This window comes from Notothenia coriiceps, unplaced genomic scaffold (assembly GCF_000735185.1).
Source record: "Notothenia coriiceps isolate Sejong01 unplaced genomic scaffold, NC01 NC01_scaffold00017853, whole genome shotgun sequence".
Classification (NCBI taxonomy): domain Eukaryota; kingdom Metazoa; phylum Chordata; class Actinopteri; order Perciformes; family Nototheniidae; genus Notothenia; species Notothenia coriiceps.
The window spans coordinates 604,685-623,710 of record NW_011350554.1 but is presented as its reverse complement, the minus strand read 5'-3'; the positions used below and the strand labels follow the sequence as shown (position 1 = coordinate 623,710).

The following is a 19,026-nucleotide window of genomic DNA, read 5'->3' as shown; positions in this document are numbered from 1 at the left end:
ATTACTGATAATCCATCATCATATTTATGGCTATAACCTAGTTTTCAGTTTTCAGAGCGTAACATAGCTTTCGGTTTGGGCAAGCTGCGTGCCATCACTCTCATTCTTCAATGGTATTGTGTAGGTGGATTTAGGAACTTCCCTCTCGATTCTATTGGCTCTAACAAAAATAGGTGTCAATCATCAAAATCGACGAGGGGGGCACGGGATATGGCAAATCCACCTAAATGACCCCAGAAGTGGGTTTTTTCTAAACCTCTCTAAAAAGGTCAAATGTCACTGTTTTGCATCAAATTTGATAAAGGGTACTTATTATATGTTATAGTTTGGATTCCTAAAGCTTTTACTTTACTATCCCATCATTCAAGGGCGGTTTTCACTATAAGTAATGTTTTTTTTTGGACGGACACTATCATTTATATTTTTTTACTATGTTCAATCTGAATTTACTTTAAAAATTCTACATCCAACTCACAGGAGTATCATTGCTTTGAGAAAAAAGATTATGAATTCACCCCTTTTTAAAAGTGAATATATAGTCATTTGTTCTGGGAATGTCATTTACGAGCCGAGACCTGAAAAACAGGCTCAGGGCTTAACAGGTCAGTTGAGTTACTTATCTTGAAAAGTACTTGTCGGGGATTGTACATTGTTTTATTTAGATGAGTATCTTACACTCCTGGGTGCAATGTAATTCTTCCTTTTAGCCAATAGAACCAACAGAACAAATGTTTTCCACCTAAAGTCAATGACAGGTCAGCCGTTTCACAATATTAGCAAGACAGTTAAATCCCATTGACGCATACCCAGTTAAAGAAAAGTACATTTGACAAATTAAGTTAAATATTATTTCCAACAGTAATCACCATGTATCATTCCTCTCTCTGCCTTTCTCTCTTTGTCATACATTGACACAAGCCACCAAAGCTTGTTGTACTTTATTTACTCATATCTTGCTATTTACCAAAGCTGTTTTTTGCAGCTGCTCTGAAAGTGTGCCATTGCCGTTTCTGGCTCTGAGTGACTTCACAAGTGCTGCTTCCCTCAGAGCCCCAAAGGAACAGCTCTTGTTTAAGTCTGTTTTTGTTCTAATACTGTATGCCTGCCCTATTTCATTCCTCCGAGGTGGTTGTTTTAAAAAAAAAAATGATTCTATAACAAGCATCACATCATAACACAGAAGTACTGTGCAAATATCTAATGACTCCCTGATATTATAAGTAATTAAGTGAATATTGTATTAAGATATTTTCATATCTTTTGATTGTGGATACAACAAATAATTCATATTACTTACTGACGATTTATGAAAGGAATAGTAAAACCACCAAACCAAGACCAGAAACCTACATTGAAGGAGGAGAAAGGACAATACTGATTGATGGCACACTAAATAATAGATTATTATATTGGTCTGTGACACACTGACATGGCTTGACCAGTATCTGAGCAGTCGTAGTGCTGTAAATCTCACAATTGTGGTATGGAGACCCTCTCGGTTTTCATTAAATTCTGAAAAATTCTAAAATGCCCAGACAAATTCGGAATTCTACCGTGTTTTTTATGGCTTTGCTGCAGGAAGACGAATGCTGCCTCACGCAATATGACTGAAGGTAATAAGAACTAAATCACATTTGAGAGCAGACCCTCATAGGGCATCATAATGACTGTATTTCTCCTCTGAGACACAAATCGAGGCAGTTCAGATAGCCTGGGTGCCTATAAAACCTCCCTCACTGTTATTTGCTTCTCTCCTGATGGAGGCTGGGGTCAGAGGTCAAGTGTTGGGGGACCTCTACTGTCCCCACAGGGAATGTTGGGTAATGGAATGGGAGATTTAGGTCACATGGAATTATTTGGGTGCAACCTCTGGCACGGGTTAGATTCAAGGCACGGTGAAGGTCTAATGCTCGATTTGGGACCTCAACCGGCAGCAATAATGGCCATTAAAAGTCTATCGCGTGACAAAGAGAGCTGTAAATCTAATCCAATATTGGACTGCGCACATATGTTGGCTGTAATTCAGTTACGCTGAAATAACCTGATGTCTCGTTGTATTTTCTCAGCAGTTGTTAAAAATCATTACTGAGAAAACTGATTTTAAAAGAAAACAAAAGATTTATATAGCTGTGCTAATAAATACCTAGTTTAATAATTAAAAACTAGATATTTGTCTTGGTTCCTTGTAGTGTTTGTATGAAAAATTGAATATAAGCTAGAAATTATTCCAGCATCAAAGGCATACACACCCTTTCAGTCCTTACTTAGATCTGACAGCATCTGCAGCATCTTTGCAGTGGATCTGCTTTAACTGCAGCAGGGTAGGCTGCGATCAAAAGACGATATTCTGCTGTGTGTGTATAAACTTGTGAATTTGCTTGCATGCAAAACTCTTTGAGAATATGTGGGCCGAAGTTTTTACATACAGTGGAGGCTATAGTGTATCCGTGTATATATTTCATTAGCAAAGTTTGAATATATTTCTCTTTGATATACAGTTACTCCCTCTTACCAGTCAACATCAAGTGACTGCAAAGGTAAATGTGGTGAACTTTTCGTAAAGGAATATTATCAGTAATAAGAGTTACAGAAGATTGATACATTACACGTCTGAAGCTGTGGTCAGTAAATAGTTAGCTTAGATGCTAAGAGTCTAAAAGGAAGAAACAGTACAGCACAAACATTCTTGTAAAAATATAACGTGTCCCTTTTTAAACTTCAAACAAAAGTGATATCGTGTAATTGAGATGTATAGATACTTTTAATTTTGGATGAAACAATGCTAGCTGTTTTTCTCTCTTATATTCGGTCTTTATGCTAAGCTAAGCTAACAGTCTCTTGTCCCAGCATCAAGAGCCATATCTAGCCCACAAATATGTGTGGTAACAATTTTCTACATCATTCAGATTTAGACACACCACATGAAAAAACAGATCCTGTTTATAAAGTAGCCAAAAAGTGCCTGAAAACACTGATAATTTTAACTTAAAAAACAAGTTAATCTCCAATAAGCAGTCAACTGATTCAGTGTGTGCATTCAGAAACATTTTTTATTTTTCTTGTGCTGGAGGCGATGTGTCGAGATGGATTTTCAGCCTGGGGAGAAACTGCAGCTATGACTGAGGTGATGTTTATTAAAGTGGTGGAGCGATAGGAGAGAGAAGACTAGGCAGAGCCCTGGCCATTATGCATTTAAAACTATGCAATTCTTTTTTACAGCGAATATATACATCTTACCATTCTGACTGATGCCAGTGCAGTTTAAGAACACAACAGGTCTCAGAGGGCGGCATTTTGACCCACAGAAGGACCTTGTAATCCCATCCCAGTGGTGTTAAACAAGCCGGCTGTATGTCTTTGTATGCAGGCACACATTCACACACACATATCGAACCACACTGGGTTATGTATGAATGTCGGAGTGTCTGTGGCACACGCTGTCGGGCTGGCTTCACCTGTCACCTGTCAGTCTGTCACTGCTCATGACGGGCCTCCCCTTCTCGCTCAACCTGCCAGCGTGGGGGCATGACGGGACAAAGCCGGAGTGACAGACAGTGACAGGGCGGTGATCCCCTCTGTACGCCACGGGCAGGGGGCTGCCTCTCCATGTGTCACCCTGAGTGACAGAGTGGAGTCCTGCGCCCGAGGTGAGAATGATGCAGCCACTAGATAGAAAACTGGTCCACGATGCCGACTGTATCTCTGTTTAACACACACTTGCATACAAATGATTGTAGAAACAAATGGCATACACTGAAATGCCCGCTCGTATAAATGCTGAATACATAAGCCAATATGTACCTGCCACACCTGTTTCCTTGTGCTACGTGCTACTTCTTCCAACAATTTCGAAAGAGAAAATCATAAATAAACAATGAATCTGCTCTGTTAAAGGCCGCTGAGTGTGTGATGGAGTTGTAAATTAGATTTTATGTGTGATTGTAAAATAGATATATAAAATACAACCTTTTGTAAATAAAGCTTGATTGGATTTTAGATCAATCCAATTTGGGCACGCTGTGACAAAACAGAGAAATCCCACCCATGGCTGTTTAAATCTCATTGGCTTTTTCCATTACTCTTTATTGCATACTGAACATAACCACCCGTATTGCAGGGCTGTTGCCTTAGCTGCACTCGAAATTAAATGAACTCTATGAGCTCCATTCCGATAGATGCTAAAGGTTATTCAAAAACGATATCAAGTGAAGAGAGGAAGGCTCAACATGTGCACAAATACAACCATCTTCATTCAACTGCTACCATAAATATGTTTCAGTGACACGACCCTCAGCAACCATCTGCATGAAACCAGTTCTTTCAAGATCAAGGCAATGATGTTTCCAGTAGCCCCGGTAGCCATGATATATTGATATATCTTTACTATCTGGCCTCAGCCCCCCCCCCAGGCACCACTAAACCCAATCAGGCTTGCAATGAGTAGCGTCATCACAGAATGAGCTATTTCCCCCCGGAGACCCCCGGTGTCTGATCTCCGTGGGCTCAGGGTGCAGAGGAGGGGAAGCAGAATCCACATGAAGGGCTTTCCGGAAGGTCTGTGTGAGAGGAGGGTCATGAGGAAAATCCCATTACAACATCAGCACCGATATTTATGCTAGGGAGTTCAAAAGGAGAATATTGTCATCCCTGCCTCCAAGTCACTACCTCATGTCTGCCAAAAGTTCAACTTCAAAGCTCTGAATATAAATGTCTTCCTCGTTCTACCTTAATATTCTTTCTCTCTTTATGTTCTTGCCCTTCATCTCTATTCACTATTGTCTAAATTGCAAAAAGCTGTTACGGTACATCAAAAGGCAAGGCAGCAAAAAAGGTAGCAAAAGAGATAATAAAACTTTCAAGACAATGTGACACGGTTCACAAAATACAAGAAACAACCCGGCACAAGATAAAGGTTGATCTTCAAGTGAAAATAAAACTTCAGGAACAAAGCTAACTTCTTTTTATAAACAAACTAACCAGGCAATTAAAAGATAAGTTTGGAGCACAATTAAATGGGTTTTTAAGAAGCATTTCTAGCTTGTTCTTTATCAGGTTTGCATTAATTGTGAGGTGCTTGCTGGATTAAAAGGTCAAGAGATATGCGGGGGGTCAAACGTGGCCTGGACTTAGCGATGCATCGGGTGGATTGAGGCAGTTAAATGTTGGCTGTACCCATTAGTACCTCCAGGAATCTGATCGGGACCGACGAGCTTGGCCTCCTCTGTATCGCTGCAGAAACGTATCGAAGCGTTGGAGGGAACAGACAGGCGACCGCAGATAAGCATCTCAACCTGATCCAGACAATTAGCCTGTGTTTACTTCAGGAAGCTAGCAGCGACAGATCAAAGAGACCTGGGGGCCGTATCAATGGCCCTGGAGGTTGTCTCCCTGTCTCTCTCGTTCAGACTCCCGCTCTCACCCTCCCTTTCTCTGCTAGTCAATTTAGCTGTGAATGACCTCAGGAGAACTCTGACCCTCAGCCTCAGGCCAAGCTCTCTCTTTAGCTACTGTTTCACGCCTCCTACTCCCCCTGCCTGTCTGCGAGGATTTATGCACTGAGCTGGTGTTTTTTTGCAGGAAAAGTAGTCAAAAAGATTGGTTTCCCACATTTGCAATTGTGTGTGTGTGTGTGTGTGTGTGTGTGTGTGTGTGTGTGTGTGTGTGTGTGTGTGTGTGTGTGTGTGTGTGTGTGTGTGTGTGTGTCATAGTAAAACGGCTCAGACAGGCAACATAAAAGGTTTTCCTCCTGCCAGGGGTTATCAGTACAGCGGACCCCAGTGGTTTGACATGAGCATGGGGAAACCGAATGAAGGGTGCTGATGCTAGGTGGCTTATCTCCAGCCTCCCAGGTCCCAGAGGTCCACAGAGAACTAAGCATCCCCCTTCCTTCAATGCTCACACAAGCTTACACAGACTATCGCCACTATTCTCTTGTCCCATGTCTGGAGCAATTTGACATTTAGGCATTTTTACTCCCAGACACCAACCCCACCCCCTATTAATCCCATACAAACTCATGACTGAAATCATGAACATCTTTGCATAGGAATAATTGCAAATCAAAATGTCACATTTAAAGACTCAACACCAATTTAAAAACCAGGGTTGCAACCAACAATTACTTTATCTTTTATTGCCTTTTTTATTTATTAATGTATTATCTTTGTATTCTATGTAATCCCAATCCCTAACTTGGAGCCCAAAACATCTACTATACAATGATTTATAAACGGATGACAATCCATTACCACACAATTCAAATGTATTGACTAATTAGCACCAGTTAAGGGATCTGACTTATTCAAACAATGTGTCACTAAATCAAACAATTGACGCTTAGCAGAAACAACCTTTATTATCCGAATGATCAGGTACATCCTATTTTATCTGCTTCATGCACGGTTGCTATTTCACACACTCTTGTCAACGTAACCCCTGCCCTGCCACTCCCGACAATCATACTGCCTGCAAGCTACAGTGGTCAATAGTGAGCCCGAGAGACGGAGACAGCAAGGCCATAAAACTGAACCTATACCATTGCTGGACACTAAAAGGTCCCTCCTACTATCCTCTCTGTCCTCTGTGATAAGAGGGCAGTTACATTGTTTAGAGGTAGATAAAGCTTTGATTGTATAAACCTAACTGGTGCTATCTGCTTAGTTTTGGGTTTGCTGACCTTGCTTTTTGTGCTGGTGTTAGCTTTGTGATACAAATACACAAAACATATCATCCGAACATCATGCCAACTCCACATAGTGACTGGCCAGATATCCGAAGGTGAGAAAGAAAGCCGTATATTAACTTCTCTTTATGTTCAATAATGTTAAGACAATTACTACCCTCTGTGTTGTGTACAAGCAGGTGGAAATCTATAAATGCCATTTAGGAAAGATTGTCCAAAGTTCTTAGTTGTTTTCATCATTTATAGTGGTGTGGTGTCTTGCCCTTCTCTATAATGGCAGGATTTTCAGTCCATCTTTTGAGTATTGCCATTTGGAATAGATATATAAACGTTCCACCTTCAGATGTGGTTGGACCACATGTTGTACAACCTAGTTTTTTTTAAGCATAACCTTTAATAAATTGTCATGCATCGCGTGTTAACCCTATGACTGACAACCATGACCCTGAATACAGATCAGGAATTACAGAAACAAACGGATGGATGGATTTATACCAGCTTTTGAAGACTGATAAATGCCCAAGAATTCAGCTTTAAGTCCATAATGATACATGATCAAAGGCCACATTTGAGACAGACAGCTAAGACACAAACCAAATCTTCCAACATTCCCAAATTCGCTCTTGTCCTTGCACGTTTCTTCACAGCAACTCTTCACTTTTTACCTCACACCCTTCTCTGTGGCTTTGCTAACATCACATTCCATCTTGTTCACGTTCCCCTCTCTACTTCCTGAAGAAATGGAGGAGGAATGGTCGACATAAATCTAGGTCAGCTCTACGCCCAATTTCTGCCACTAAGTGAGTTATTTGTGAGTGCACCTGAATCATTTATCATAATGGGAAGTTGGTGCGCTAAAGTCAAGGCTTGGCTTTTGGCTTGAAATAGTCCTTTTGAATGGGAAAAAATGTCGCTGGGAAAAAATACAGTGAATCCTAGTCCTCCTGTTTCTGAAATTTGTTTTATTTCATTTTCTGTATTAAATGGAATTGCTTTAACAGGCCAAAGAGAGGGCTGAGCCATGAGGCAGAAAAACAGAATTGGAAAGGTGGTTTGTCACTTTGTTTGGACTAAGAAAAGGCCAACCTCCCTCTTTTGTTTAGGCTATAAATCTTGGTCTAGATTAAAGGATACCCAGTAAACCCTCATCGTGAATCATTTCTATATTAGTTTCTGTTTATAACATTGTCAAACATGTCATCAATGTCCAGTCTGATCAAATCCATGAGGCTGTCAACTCTAATTCCCCATCCAGCATGCCTTGACTTCATGATCTAAACCAAGACCATGATTGGCCTGCTCAGAGTATAGCATGGTATCCTGGGGTCTTCAGGTCTCTGGCCTTTGGTGGAACAAGTGGCTCAGTCTTGATGACCCCTTAAGCAAACACCAGTAGGGTCAATGTAGGGTTAAGGCCCAGGCTGAAGGAAGGGGCGAAGAACAGTGAAGGATTTGCTTAGTCCAACCTGGACACCTCTGTCTCTCTGTGAGCCCTCAGTCAAAGGCAACCAGATGTATCAGGCTTCAAAGCATCTTTAGAGCACAGGGTCAGCCCTGGGGTCTGAGTGTGGTGGGGAGTGGAACCCGATCTTTTAATTTATCTTCATCTGTTGCCGCCCTTACTACTCAAAGGGAACGGCAGTGGAAGAATTGCTGCTTATGAACCTGCACGGTCAACAACTTTTTGACAAGTGCACACAAAACACATCCCTACAACGGTTTCAATTGCCAGGCTCTCAAAATCTGGCATCTTCTACACACTCCAAATATGAGGGCTCCCTCCAAATTTCTGACAGTGATGAGAAATGCGTCCTTGTTCGCTGGCTGACCCCAGAAAAGCCCCTGCCAGCAGGCACTGAAGCCCCCCCACCCCTCCAACGGCAGGACTCTCAATCATGTGCTGCACGTCAGACAGAGCTGGTCCCCCGTTGAGCCGCCATTACCTGATGAGGAGTGGCAGTAATCAGCCTGATAACTGGTCATTCCTGTCCAATTAGTCTGAACATTACCTGGCTTAACTGACGCAGGCTGCATGCTCACTCTAAAACTAAAGCCATTGAGAAATGTGCACCCCGTGGATCATATGATAGTGTCAACTCTTGGGTTAATCCACTGAGGGGAAAGAACATAATTCTCTGCACAAAAACAAAGAGATTGACTCACCCGGCATAATCAATGTTTGGCCCGGCATGAACCCTTTACAATAAGGCAGAGCAACTAGCTGCATTTCAAGGGAAAAGTGCTCAAGTTTAGGTTTATCTGTAGGTATACACAATGTACAATGTGTGCTGGGCCTATGTTCACACTCCCTTTGTGCACCTCAGTCTCTGTTGTCATTAATAATTTCTGACTGTCTTTATTTCCCCACGTTCGCCTGTCGGTGACATTAAAGCTTTTTGGCTAATAAGTCTCATTTCACTTCATTAACTTCTGGCTTGGGGGTCTTTTCAAGCTGAGATGATATATTACCCGGCGACACGCACGCACGCACGCACGCACGCACGCACGCACGCACACACGCACGCACGCACGCACACACACACACACACACACACACACACACACACACAAGAATGAGCATGTGTCTGCGGGAGTTTTTGCATTTTCTCCCCTCACACACTTTTGTACACACATACACACACTCCCCTGGGTAGCCTGAGGTGCGGTGGTGTGCTCCGCTCATGTGAGTGCAAGGAAACACACACACAGGAAGAGAGTGAGGGCCTGGGTAATGTGCAGTAATGGTGGTAATTGATGCTGGTACTCGAGGAGTTCTTTTCAGGCTCAGTCTATGGTTTGCCGTTACTTCCTCACAAGCTGCGGGCCCCGCCTACAGCTACAACACAGTGTGGCTTCACGCTCCCGGCTAGCCCTCGTATCGCTTTACATTTAAATTAACTTTAACAATTAAACATGATCCGCATTTAAAAGTGAAGCTGAAAGTCATTACCAGCAGCATAGTCTGTTATGAGTTTGGGAAAGTTGCCTAAAATGACTAGTGCAGTTTATTACATGAGCACAGCTCCCTGCAGGGTACAATAAGCTTCCCTTGTTTGTGTTTTCAGGCACCGGTAGTTTTTATTTGTGTTTTATCACCTTTTATGACTTGTATCGTTTTTTCCCTTGGAGGCAAGCAGTGTTGTTTACGCAGTAATCGGCCAACTAGATCTCCATGATATCCACTTGTTTCCTCAATGAATGTGGCAGGGGAAATGGAGCTGTGGTTAATGTATGGGTGAGAGAGAGGCTGTGTTTGAATGTTGGTTATTTTACGATGGACGAATTATCGAGAAACAGACAAGATGGAAGTTACGGGGGACAGTAGATCAAAAAATCAGACACTGGATGGCACAACTCCTTAATTTACCTTATGACGAGTGTGTGCGTGCGTGTGTGTTTGTGTGCTGGCATCAATCACATTTGTTTGATCCAAACAATGGGTATCAAGTGAGAGGATTGCTTATTATAAGGTGTGGTGAGAGAGAGACTTTATTTCCCAAAAACTAGAGAAACATATGTAGCAAAACAACATCAACCATCAATAACCAGAGCAGAATAATAATTGAACATGTTTGATCAACTCTTATTGATCTGGCAGCAATCCTAAAGTTTCTGCTGCCATTTTGTCTCTATCATTACAGCTATTTCCAAAGTTCTATAACTGTCCTGTCTAATGCACTCTTCTTAATCAGGGTAACATTTTTCATGATGTATTATAGGATCTCTATCTTCCTAAATAAAGACTGTTGTATTCTTAAACGGATGCAGCCCCTTCTGGCTCCATGGAAACCCCAGGAGTCTAATACCTCATTCACACCAACGCAACTCCGGTTCAAGCTCCGTGCTAGAGCTTTTCAGGTTCACAGGAAAACCCGGTGCTTTTCAAGCTCCAGCTCCGAACCAGCCCTGAAACACCGTTGGTGTTGTTTACCGCAGTAATCGGCCAACTAGAGTTGGTGTGAATGAGGTATAAGTGGCAGCTGAGCTCAGTGAGGACATTATTTCCTGAAGGAAATACGGCCATGCCAAAATTCTTGAGATGCTCCAGTTGATTTGATATCATCTGCTACAGAATATGAAATATGAGTATCATCGAAGACAGCTTTATGAGGCCAGTTGTAAGCGTGATATAGGCCTCAATGTGGTCTAAATGAGTGCTTTCATTTCCCGTAGCTGAATGAACTGGCAATGAAGTTCAGCCACCACTTGGAACTCAAACGTTGTTGGAAAATGTCTCATCTATACTGTTTGAAATTAATCAACAAAGCCTTTTTAAGATAGCAATAAAACATCCAATACCGTTTCAAAGGGTATAATTCTGTTAAGTTCACATTTAAAGATAAAGAAAGTAAACTTTACCTTCTTTACGAGCCTGTAAAAAGAAACTGTAAAAGCTGTTTTTATTTATTGCATTCTTTGCCTGTAAATTAACTCCCCTCTCTCAGACTTTGTTTGCTGAAGTGAATTGGCTTTGGCCTTGTGCTGCATGCAGTTTTACTCCAATTTGTAAATATTGAAGTGTTCTTTTACAGGCTAAGTGGGTTCAAATGTGCCAAAAACTCTCAATAGGCTTCTCGTTCTCCTCTCCTCTGTAGTTCCTTTGAAGATCTGAGTGTACAATGTTGGTCTGTTATTAGTATGTCTAAAAAAAGTACCTAACCTTCATGGTGTGTGTTAGTGTGTGAGTGATTGTGTAATTGTCTTTGTGCCTGCATGTGTGCCATTGCTTCCGGAAATGTGAGAAATCCTTTCAAGTAGGAGGGGAAAATGTGATTTTACAAGGGGAGGAAAGAGAGCTCATTCACCCCCTTCACCTACATTCTCATCTTACCAAGGGGAAAGGATAGAAAAGAAGACTTTTCCTTCAGGAACCCTTGGCTAAAATGCATTTACACACAGAACATTCAATACCAATGGCTGTTACACGATGCCTGAAAGGAATTTAAGGACGAATTGCAGTGCAAATAGTTGCTATTGATAAGGGCTTGAGTGAGGGTTAGGGTTAGCTTCATCGCCAATTCACCTTAGCAGCTTTGAAAGTGTCCAACCATCCAGTCTCTAATGTGCCTCTTAAAACACAAAAGGACAGAGGGATGGGCCTGCGCCTGAGATTCATTTACCAAAGATTTATAGGCAGAAGCTGAAACCAAAACGAAAGAATGCAGCCTCCACCTACTCCCACTGTTCTCCCTGTGGCTGGCTCACATCTAAAGACTCAAGGTTTTTTTCCTGGGAAAGCTAATGGCTCAGAACTTATTGGAGCCCGATCCTTCTGGTTAGTGTGAAATGTCGATGACATGAAGGGTAATAGAACAAGCTTTTGTAAGAATATCTTGAGTGTCTCGGGGGTTCTGGGAGAGAGGCGTGCCGTTTTTTGAGAGAAATGTGGAAAATGATTGTTAATGCGCAAATTCCACTCGGGGGGCTCCTCTAGGCAGACCACCGTTAGAAGGGACTTGATGATATGTGCAGCAGCGATGGACATTGTGTGAGGCCTGCTTCATGATAGTCTGTTGGCCCTGGAGAGTTGGGAAAATGACTGTCACTACTTGTTCACATTGTGCTACATTAGCTGATACTAGTCCCTCTTACCATAAGGTTTGTTTAAAGAAATTTAATTCTGACTTTTTTTCTCAGAACAAAAGAAAAATGTTTTTGGGAGAAAAAAGATTCTGACTTTGAAGTCAGAATTCTGAGGAAAAAGTCAGAATTCTGACTTTTTTCAAATCCTCCCAAAAAAAAAAATCATGTGGCCCTAATCCTCTTCCGTAGAAGGGCATGCTTAAAACTGGATGATGAAAAATCATACATAAATACTCTGTGTGTATCAGAAGAGGAAACAGAGCGACATATGCTTGCATTTTTGGGAAATCTTGATTAGACATAAGGGCGAGCGTTTCCCAGGGTTAAAACACCCGTGTGTTTTTAACCCTGACCTTTTGCCGTGCAGTAATGCGCTGCCACACACGCTCATGCAGAACTGACCGACCCCTTTGACTTCGCACACTTGCAATTCAGTACCAACTGTGGCACATACCATGCCTGCACTCTTACCAACCTGTTCTAGTTTAACCCTTTGACTCCCCACCTGCCTCCTGTCCCGCCGCACCCACCGAGACTTTGCGAAACAACCTGCTCCACATATTCTGCACTCCTGGCATACTTGACCCTCGTGTACCTTTTACCCCCAGGTCGGGTTAGGGCATGGCTCACACACACAGGCAAAGCCGTACATATGGAGAAACAATAAACACATCTCATAGGTCAGGGCAAAGCACACACCGCTGCCGACCTGAACCTTGATATGGTCTTTGAGAATCTCGACCGATCTTCAGCTCTGTTTGTTATAAAGGCTAACCTCAAAGTCACCAGCTAAATGACAGTAACCTTTAAGGTTAAATGTTGTTGAAATTCAGATAAAGTTTGAAAGGCAGCTTTCTTTGACACTGCCTGTTATTGGTTTTTAAAAGGAAGTGGAGAAACTTAACCATTGATTTATTTTTTCTCTTTCTTTTTAAGCTTTTTTTCAGTCTGTTAGGCCAAAAGTATTTTTCCCTCCCATAGCCAACAACATTTTCCTCTCTGAGAATATGCCAATACTGCAAACTGAACCCTATTTGTAGTTTTTCTTTTTCCAAGGGATGTGTAAAAACTAACTGAAATGTTGGCAAGCCTGTGTATTTATTTACTCCTAAAAGTTGAAGTTAACAAGTCAGCGTTTAGGGGCATGTTCTCCATGTTTACAAGTGCCCATGTGGCCACCATCGTGTGGCAGCTTGTTCTCATGGCGGTGTTTTGTTTGGAGTAGCGTGTTCTGCGGTTTGTCTGACCTAACCACATGTTATGACTCTACAACCTTTCTGAGACCATTGGAGAAATAACATAACATACGTTCAAACGAAACATGAGGGACTTTGCTCTCATTCAAAACAGATCCGATCCCGCCTGTTTACTTTGATATACGAGAAAAGCTAATCGTCCTATGTTGTTCTCCCACTTTTCATTGACTGGAAATGAAAGTTAGCTTGTGAAAGGATTCTGCTGCTTAGGGCTATGGTTAACCCTAAAGCTAACAATAACAGGATAAAGTCAAACTCCTTTAAAATGGCATGTTAAGCATAAACATTTACATACAGTACTTCTTTTCAGGGTTTCAGATGTTGAATCTACTGTATGTCAGAATTGGGGTTTCCCCCAGGTCATAATTTGGCAGACTTTTCACAACACATAATGGTTTGTTCGAATAGTTTTTTGTTTTACATTTCATTTTAAACACGCTGAAAAAACCCACTCTGGTTACTGTTTATAAATGTAGCACTCCCTAAACCTTTACAAAAAAGTAGACTGATTTTTTACAACTATTTATTCATTTACAATTTGTTTAGTGTTATGTGTGTTTGGAAGCCTCCGAGAAAACATTGCTACAGTCCAATAAAAATCACTTTTGCCTTGAAAGTCACATGCCCTAATGAGCCACACAGTATGATAGTAAATCAGGAAGCGATAAAACTTTTGGCTCCCGTGCTGAGCGAGCATTTTTGATAGAAATGAATTGGTGCCACCTTGGGGGGCTTTAAACAACCCTGGCAACAGTGAAGAAGATGAAGGTGCAAGGCCATCATAAAACACAGTTCTCCTGCCATGATGGAATGTGACTGATATTCTGGGCGTGCTCACCTCTGGGTTTTATATGAAACCATAGAAATATTGTCCATTGTGAAAGTATGACATACATTTGATGGTAAAAATCCAATATACAGAAAAGACATTCCTAAAATATTGAATATGGTATAGTTATTTTCTACAATATTTGTCAGATAATACCATTTGATCTGCCATTGGGTTAGCAGGCCTGTGACAAACCTTGAGATGTGGGGGTTCTTTCTCCACGCTGCATTCTCAAATAAAGTGTTTTTCTCTTTCTCAAAGCTGAAAAAATGCCAATAAATAGGAACCTAGAGAAAGAATGTGAAATCTGAAGAACAGAGACGTCTATCACTCACTCCTTCCAATCGGCCTATTTTCTCCGCATTTAACGGGGTATTAGGGAGTGTATAGGATGCATTGGAATGCAAAAAAAAAGCATGAAAGGAAGCCTCTTCCTTGAAGCGGGGGTCCCCAAAAGGATACACGCATAAACTAAAGGGGGGTAAACCCCTATACTCAATCTCCATCACGCGCACAAAGACACGCATGCACAGACACACACACACACATGCAAAAAACCCTCTTGCTCACACTGCCTCTCACAAAATACACACATATATTAACCTCTTTTTCTTCCTCTCCCTTTTTTTCCCCTCCCCTAGTTCACACACATACACACACATTAACTAACATAGTCCCAGTCAGACACGCATCAAATCTTATAGACAAAAACACACACACTAACACCCCCAAATTGAAATGGTGCCTCTACGCTGAGGGGAGTAAAAAGCGGGTTGAATTAAAAGTGCTGAGTGAAAGACAGAGGAGGAATGGGTAGGTGGGTTGGGGGGGGGACAACAACAACACAAACTGGGAAAGGAAGTGAGGCTGAAAAGAGGGGGATGAGTTTGAAAAGAGCGAACACGGATTGGGGATGGGAAGAGCACCGAGGATGAGAAAAGGCAGCAGAGGCTGGAAATAGAAAATGTTTTTATTCCTCCTCTGAAGGGAAGTTTGATTCTCTTGTGTGCGCCGGTGCATCGTAGGTTCCTATTGACTCATGGAGTTCTCGTTGTCTCTCTGCTACTGTCTTGCTAATTCACAATAAAGAAACTTGAAAATGTTGCAAAAACGTCCTGAAATAAAACCAAACTCAGAAACAAGCATTGATACTCTTTACATTTCCGAACCAAACCTTTTTATAGCCCTATGGAAGAACTTGCTTACCTCTACACCATTCTTTATCTTGCATGTGTATAAGTGATGCAGTACTGAGAAGGCTTGCCCATGGGCCACGGCGCCTTTGTGAGGCCTTGTGAAAGGCTCCGTGAAAGGAGCCGCCAGTCCATGCCCGGCGGATTTAGGGGAGTGAGTTTAGGGGGTCAGCACGGTCACCCAGGGGATAAATGCCTCCCATTGTCTGTTCTAAGGAGATGCTCTCAGTAGGGAGTCTATAAAGCCCCAGTGGCAACACTAACACCCAGAGCTCTGGGGCTCCTCAGGGGAACACCCCGGGACCTCCTACCAAATACGGGCTCACAGCCTGTTTGGGGGAGGAACAGCTGAGGGGACCCCCGTATGGTTTCTTCTTCTAGGTTCGTCATCAGCCTGGGAATTTTGACGACGTTGGGTTTGTTGGATTTCTCGTAGAACAGAAATCCAAAGACTATATGCAGGTGAAAAAAATAGGAAGATGAGATTTTAACCGCCCCACGGAATCCCCTGAACACAGCTAAAACAGAAAGAGAAACAGAATGCAGCCTTTGTTTGTGGCACAAGCTTTTCTTTCTTTGGATGGGAGTGGAAACAAGGGGTTTAGGAAGGTAGGGTGTGCATATTTGGTTGTAGGGTGTGTGTGCATGTTTGGTGTTGAATGTTCACGTCCAAACACACATTTACCTACACATATATACAGACTGTGTGTGTTAGCATGTGTGTTGTTATGTGTATTGGTGTGAGTGTGCAGGAAGTGGAGGGGGCAGCGTCTCATGGGGTCTTTTGTGGAATGCCTCTGCCTGCCCCGTCTCCGAGCCATGAGATGGGCAAACATGAAATCAAAGTGGAAAAGACCTACAAAGGGGTGGAAGGAGGATGACTAGGGTCTGGATGGGGGTAGAATGAGCGAGGGAGGGAGGGAGGTGGGGGGCCTGTCCCTGCACCCCAGGCCTTAGAAAGCACCAGGGCACAGTTTCATGAAAAGAGCCCTTATGAAGACTTGGCTGTTCTGCCTGCGTTAGATTAAGACCCCCAAAACCTAAATGCTGCCAGCTCGGTACATCTATGTCATTTATTTTCTCTCTCTCACAGCTTAACTGTTATCATTTCCTTTCCTTTGGTCACATGTAAATTATATGTTTCCTATTGAAGGAGCCACACCTAACTCTCCCCAAAGCTCTATGGGTGCTTTATAGCGTCTTTCAGCTGTATTTTCACTGTTTCGGTTCACTCTTTCATCTGTGTCGTTTGAAGCTTTGGTGTCCTGTAAACAAAGTGTCTCTTCTTGTGGTGATGTCCAGGTCTATAAGTCAGACATTTGTCACTCTGGGACCCCTTCATTTACGAGTACAAATCTGATTTTAACTTGACTATTTATTTTCTTTTTTTGTATTACTTTGAATGACACTTGAGCATTGCCGTTTTTGCGATTTCTCCTTTCACTGCCTAAGGGTAAAAAAATATTGATCTGAGATGCACATAGTTTAAAGTAAACGTCAGTGAAAAGTGTAAGCTCCTTTGCTCTATTAGGCTCATTTCAGGTTCATATTTGCATGTACTGAGACATGCTTTAATGTTCAAAAAGCTCTTTATTTATCTCACACTGCCTGTGCTGCAGCACCTCTTTTCACCCTCTGTCTGAAACCAGAGCCCAGTCTGCTCTGATTGGTTAGCTGGCCGGCTCTGTTGTGATTGGTCAACCGCTTGGAGATGTCCCGCCCCTTAGCCTATCACGTACAATGTGATGTCACTATGTCACAGAAGTAAACAAAGGAGTCCAATGGAAGCGATTTGTTTTGTGTGGGAGACCAACTCGCTCTGGAGGGAACTTTGAGATTTTAGCATTTGCAGACCATTTACATGCACTTAAACCTATAGAACCAGGGTATATGCACGAATCCTGAAGTCAAATGTAATACCTTTTAAGTCCTTTTTAAGACCCTTTCAGTTTAAGAACTCATCGCCACTTTGAGTTTTAACCGGTTACACACTTTACCTCACATTGACTATATACAGTATGGATTGTCCTTCCTCCTTATCTTCCAACCATTTGGACGCAAACTTGCATTTCCCCATAACGATGTTGTTTTCAACCGGCGTAAACGGGCCTTTGCACGCTATCAAGCAGTGAGCGTGCGATGTCCTGTTCAGATGACGTCAAACCCNGTGTGCCTTGGCACCTCTTTTCACCCTCTGTCTGAAACCAGAGCCCAGTCTGCTCTGATTGGTTAGCTGGCCAGCTCTGTTGTGATCTGGTTGTTAGATAAATACTACTTAATTATTGACTTACCAAACAAATCATGATAAATCAATATCAAGATATTCTGAAATATCTGGATAGAAGAGTTTGGCTGTATTGCACATCAGTACTTCTACCCTGATCTATATGTATTTGGGCTTGTGCATTTAAATATTCTCCAATAACACATCTGTTAATATCCCCGACATGTCCATGTGTTTCAGGTGGAGGAGTTTAGAGTGCGGGATGCAAAGAACGGGTTGAAAATCGCCCAGCTCCTGGAGGGCGTCATCAGCAGGAAGGTGGTGAAGCAGACCGTGATGACTGTGGTGTACGGGGTCACACGCTACGGGGGCCGCTTGCAGATAGAGAAAAGACTGAAGGAGATTGATGATTTCCCCAAGGTACAGTTATGTGGTAGATGTGGGCTCCCCTCGCACTGCATACTGTTTTATTTTTAGTGTTGTATCAGCGAGGGATGACAGAGTGGCCTTTTAGTGAAAGATCTACTCTATATCCTTCTACGTCTCCTCTCTGGTTACACTTTCAGAGATGCATACACTCAGCCCATACTGAATCTCAATGAAATACAACTGATCCAGCCTCCTTGAATGTAATTACTCCATTGTCTCCTGTGTGTCCAAGGAGGCATTTATCACACAGCTGACAGTGACTGCAAATGATTTCAGTAGCTTTGACCTTGACATTAAGACTCCTAGCACCCTGTCTCCAAGTGTGCTGTTGGTGGAGCAAGAACATTAGCTTTTATTATTCCTATTAGGCAAGTTTATTTATGGGTTATTGCAGTGGAATGAGATATAGCATGGTTGTATCAGGCAGGAAGCAGTGTAATACAACAACAGCTATATTCGATATCCTGTGCACAGTCATTATAAATCTATTTTTAGTTCAGAACCACTGCACTTTGATTTCATTGGACATAACCGGTTCTTTGACTGGAACACATGATTATATGGCAGGGAAAGGGAGGCATGTAATCTTCCTACAGCTCTGTAATGCTTATTATTTGTCAAATAGCTGCATATATTGCCTTACAATAGTTGGAGTTATTCTGGTTGTCTGTTTAGATAAAACCAACATGATCCTGCTGTCAGTGTATCTGCCATCTCACAGCCAGAGAGGATTGTGCTAAATGACTCCTGTATAATGTTCCTAATTGTTTAAACACAGAATTGGAGGGAAGTGTAATTGTGAGTGATTACAGGGGGATGGATGTGGTGGG

General features: G+C 42.2%; 1 protein-coding gene across 1 annotated transcript in view; it reads left to right on the top strand.

Annotated features, from left to right (window-relative positions):
* The window catches only part of LOC104950622 (RNA polymerase mitochondrial), a 70,515-nt gene that overhangs the window by 29,389 nt on the left and 22,100 nt on the right, over positions 1-19,026 (top strand). Inside the window, exon 2 of the mRNA XM_010777163.1 lies at positions 18,008-18,187. Within this exon, the coding sequence (XP_010775465.1) occupies positions 18,008-18,187 (180 nt within the window). The remainder of the gene's footprint in view (positions 1-18,007; positions 18,188-19,026) is intronic.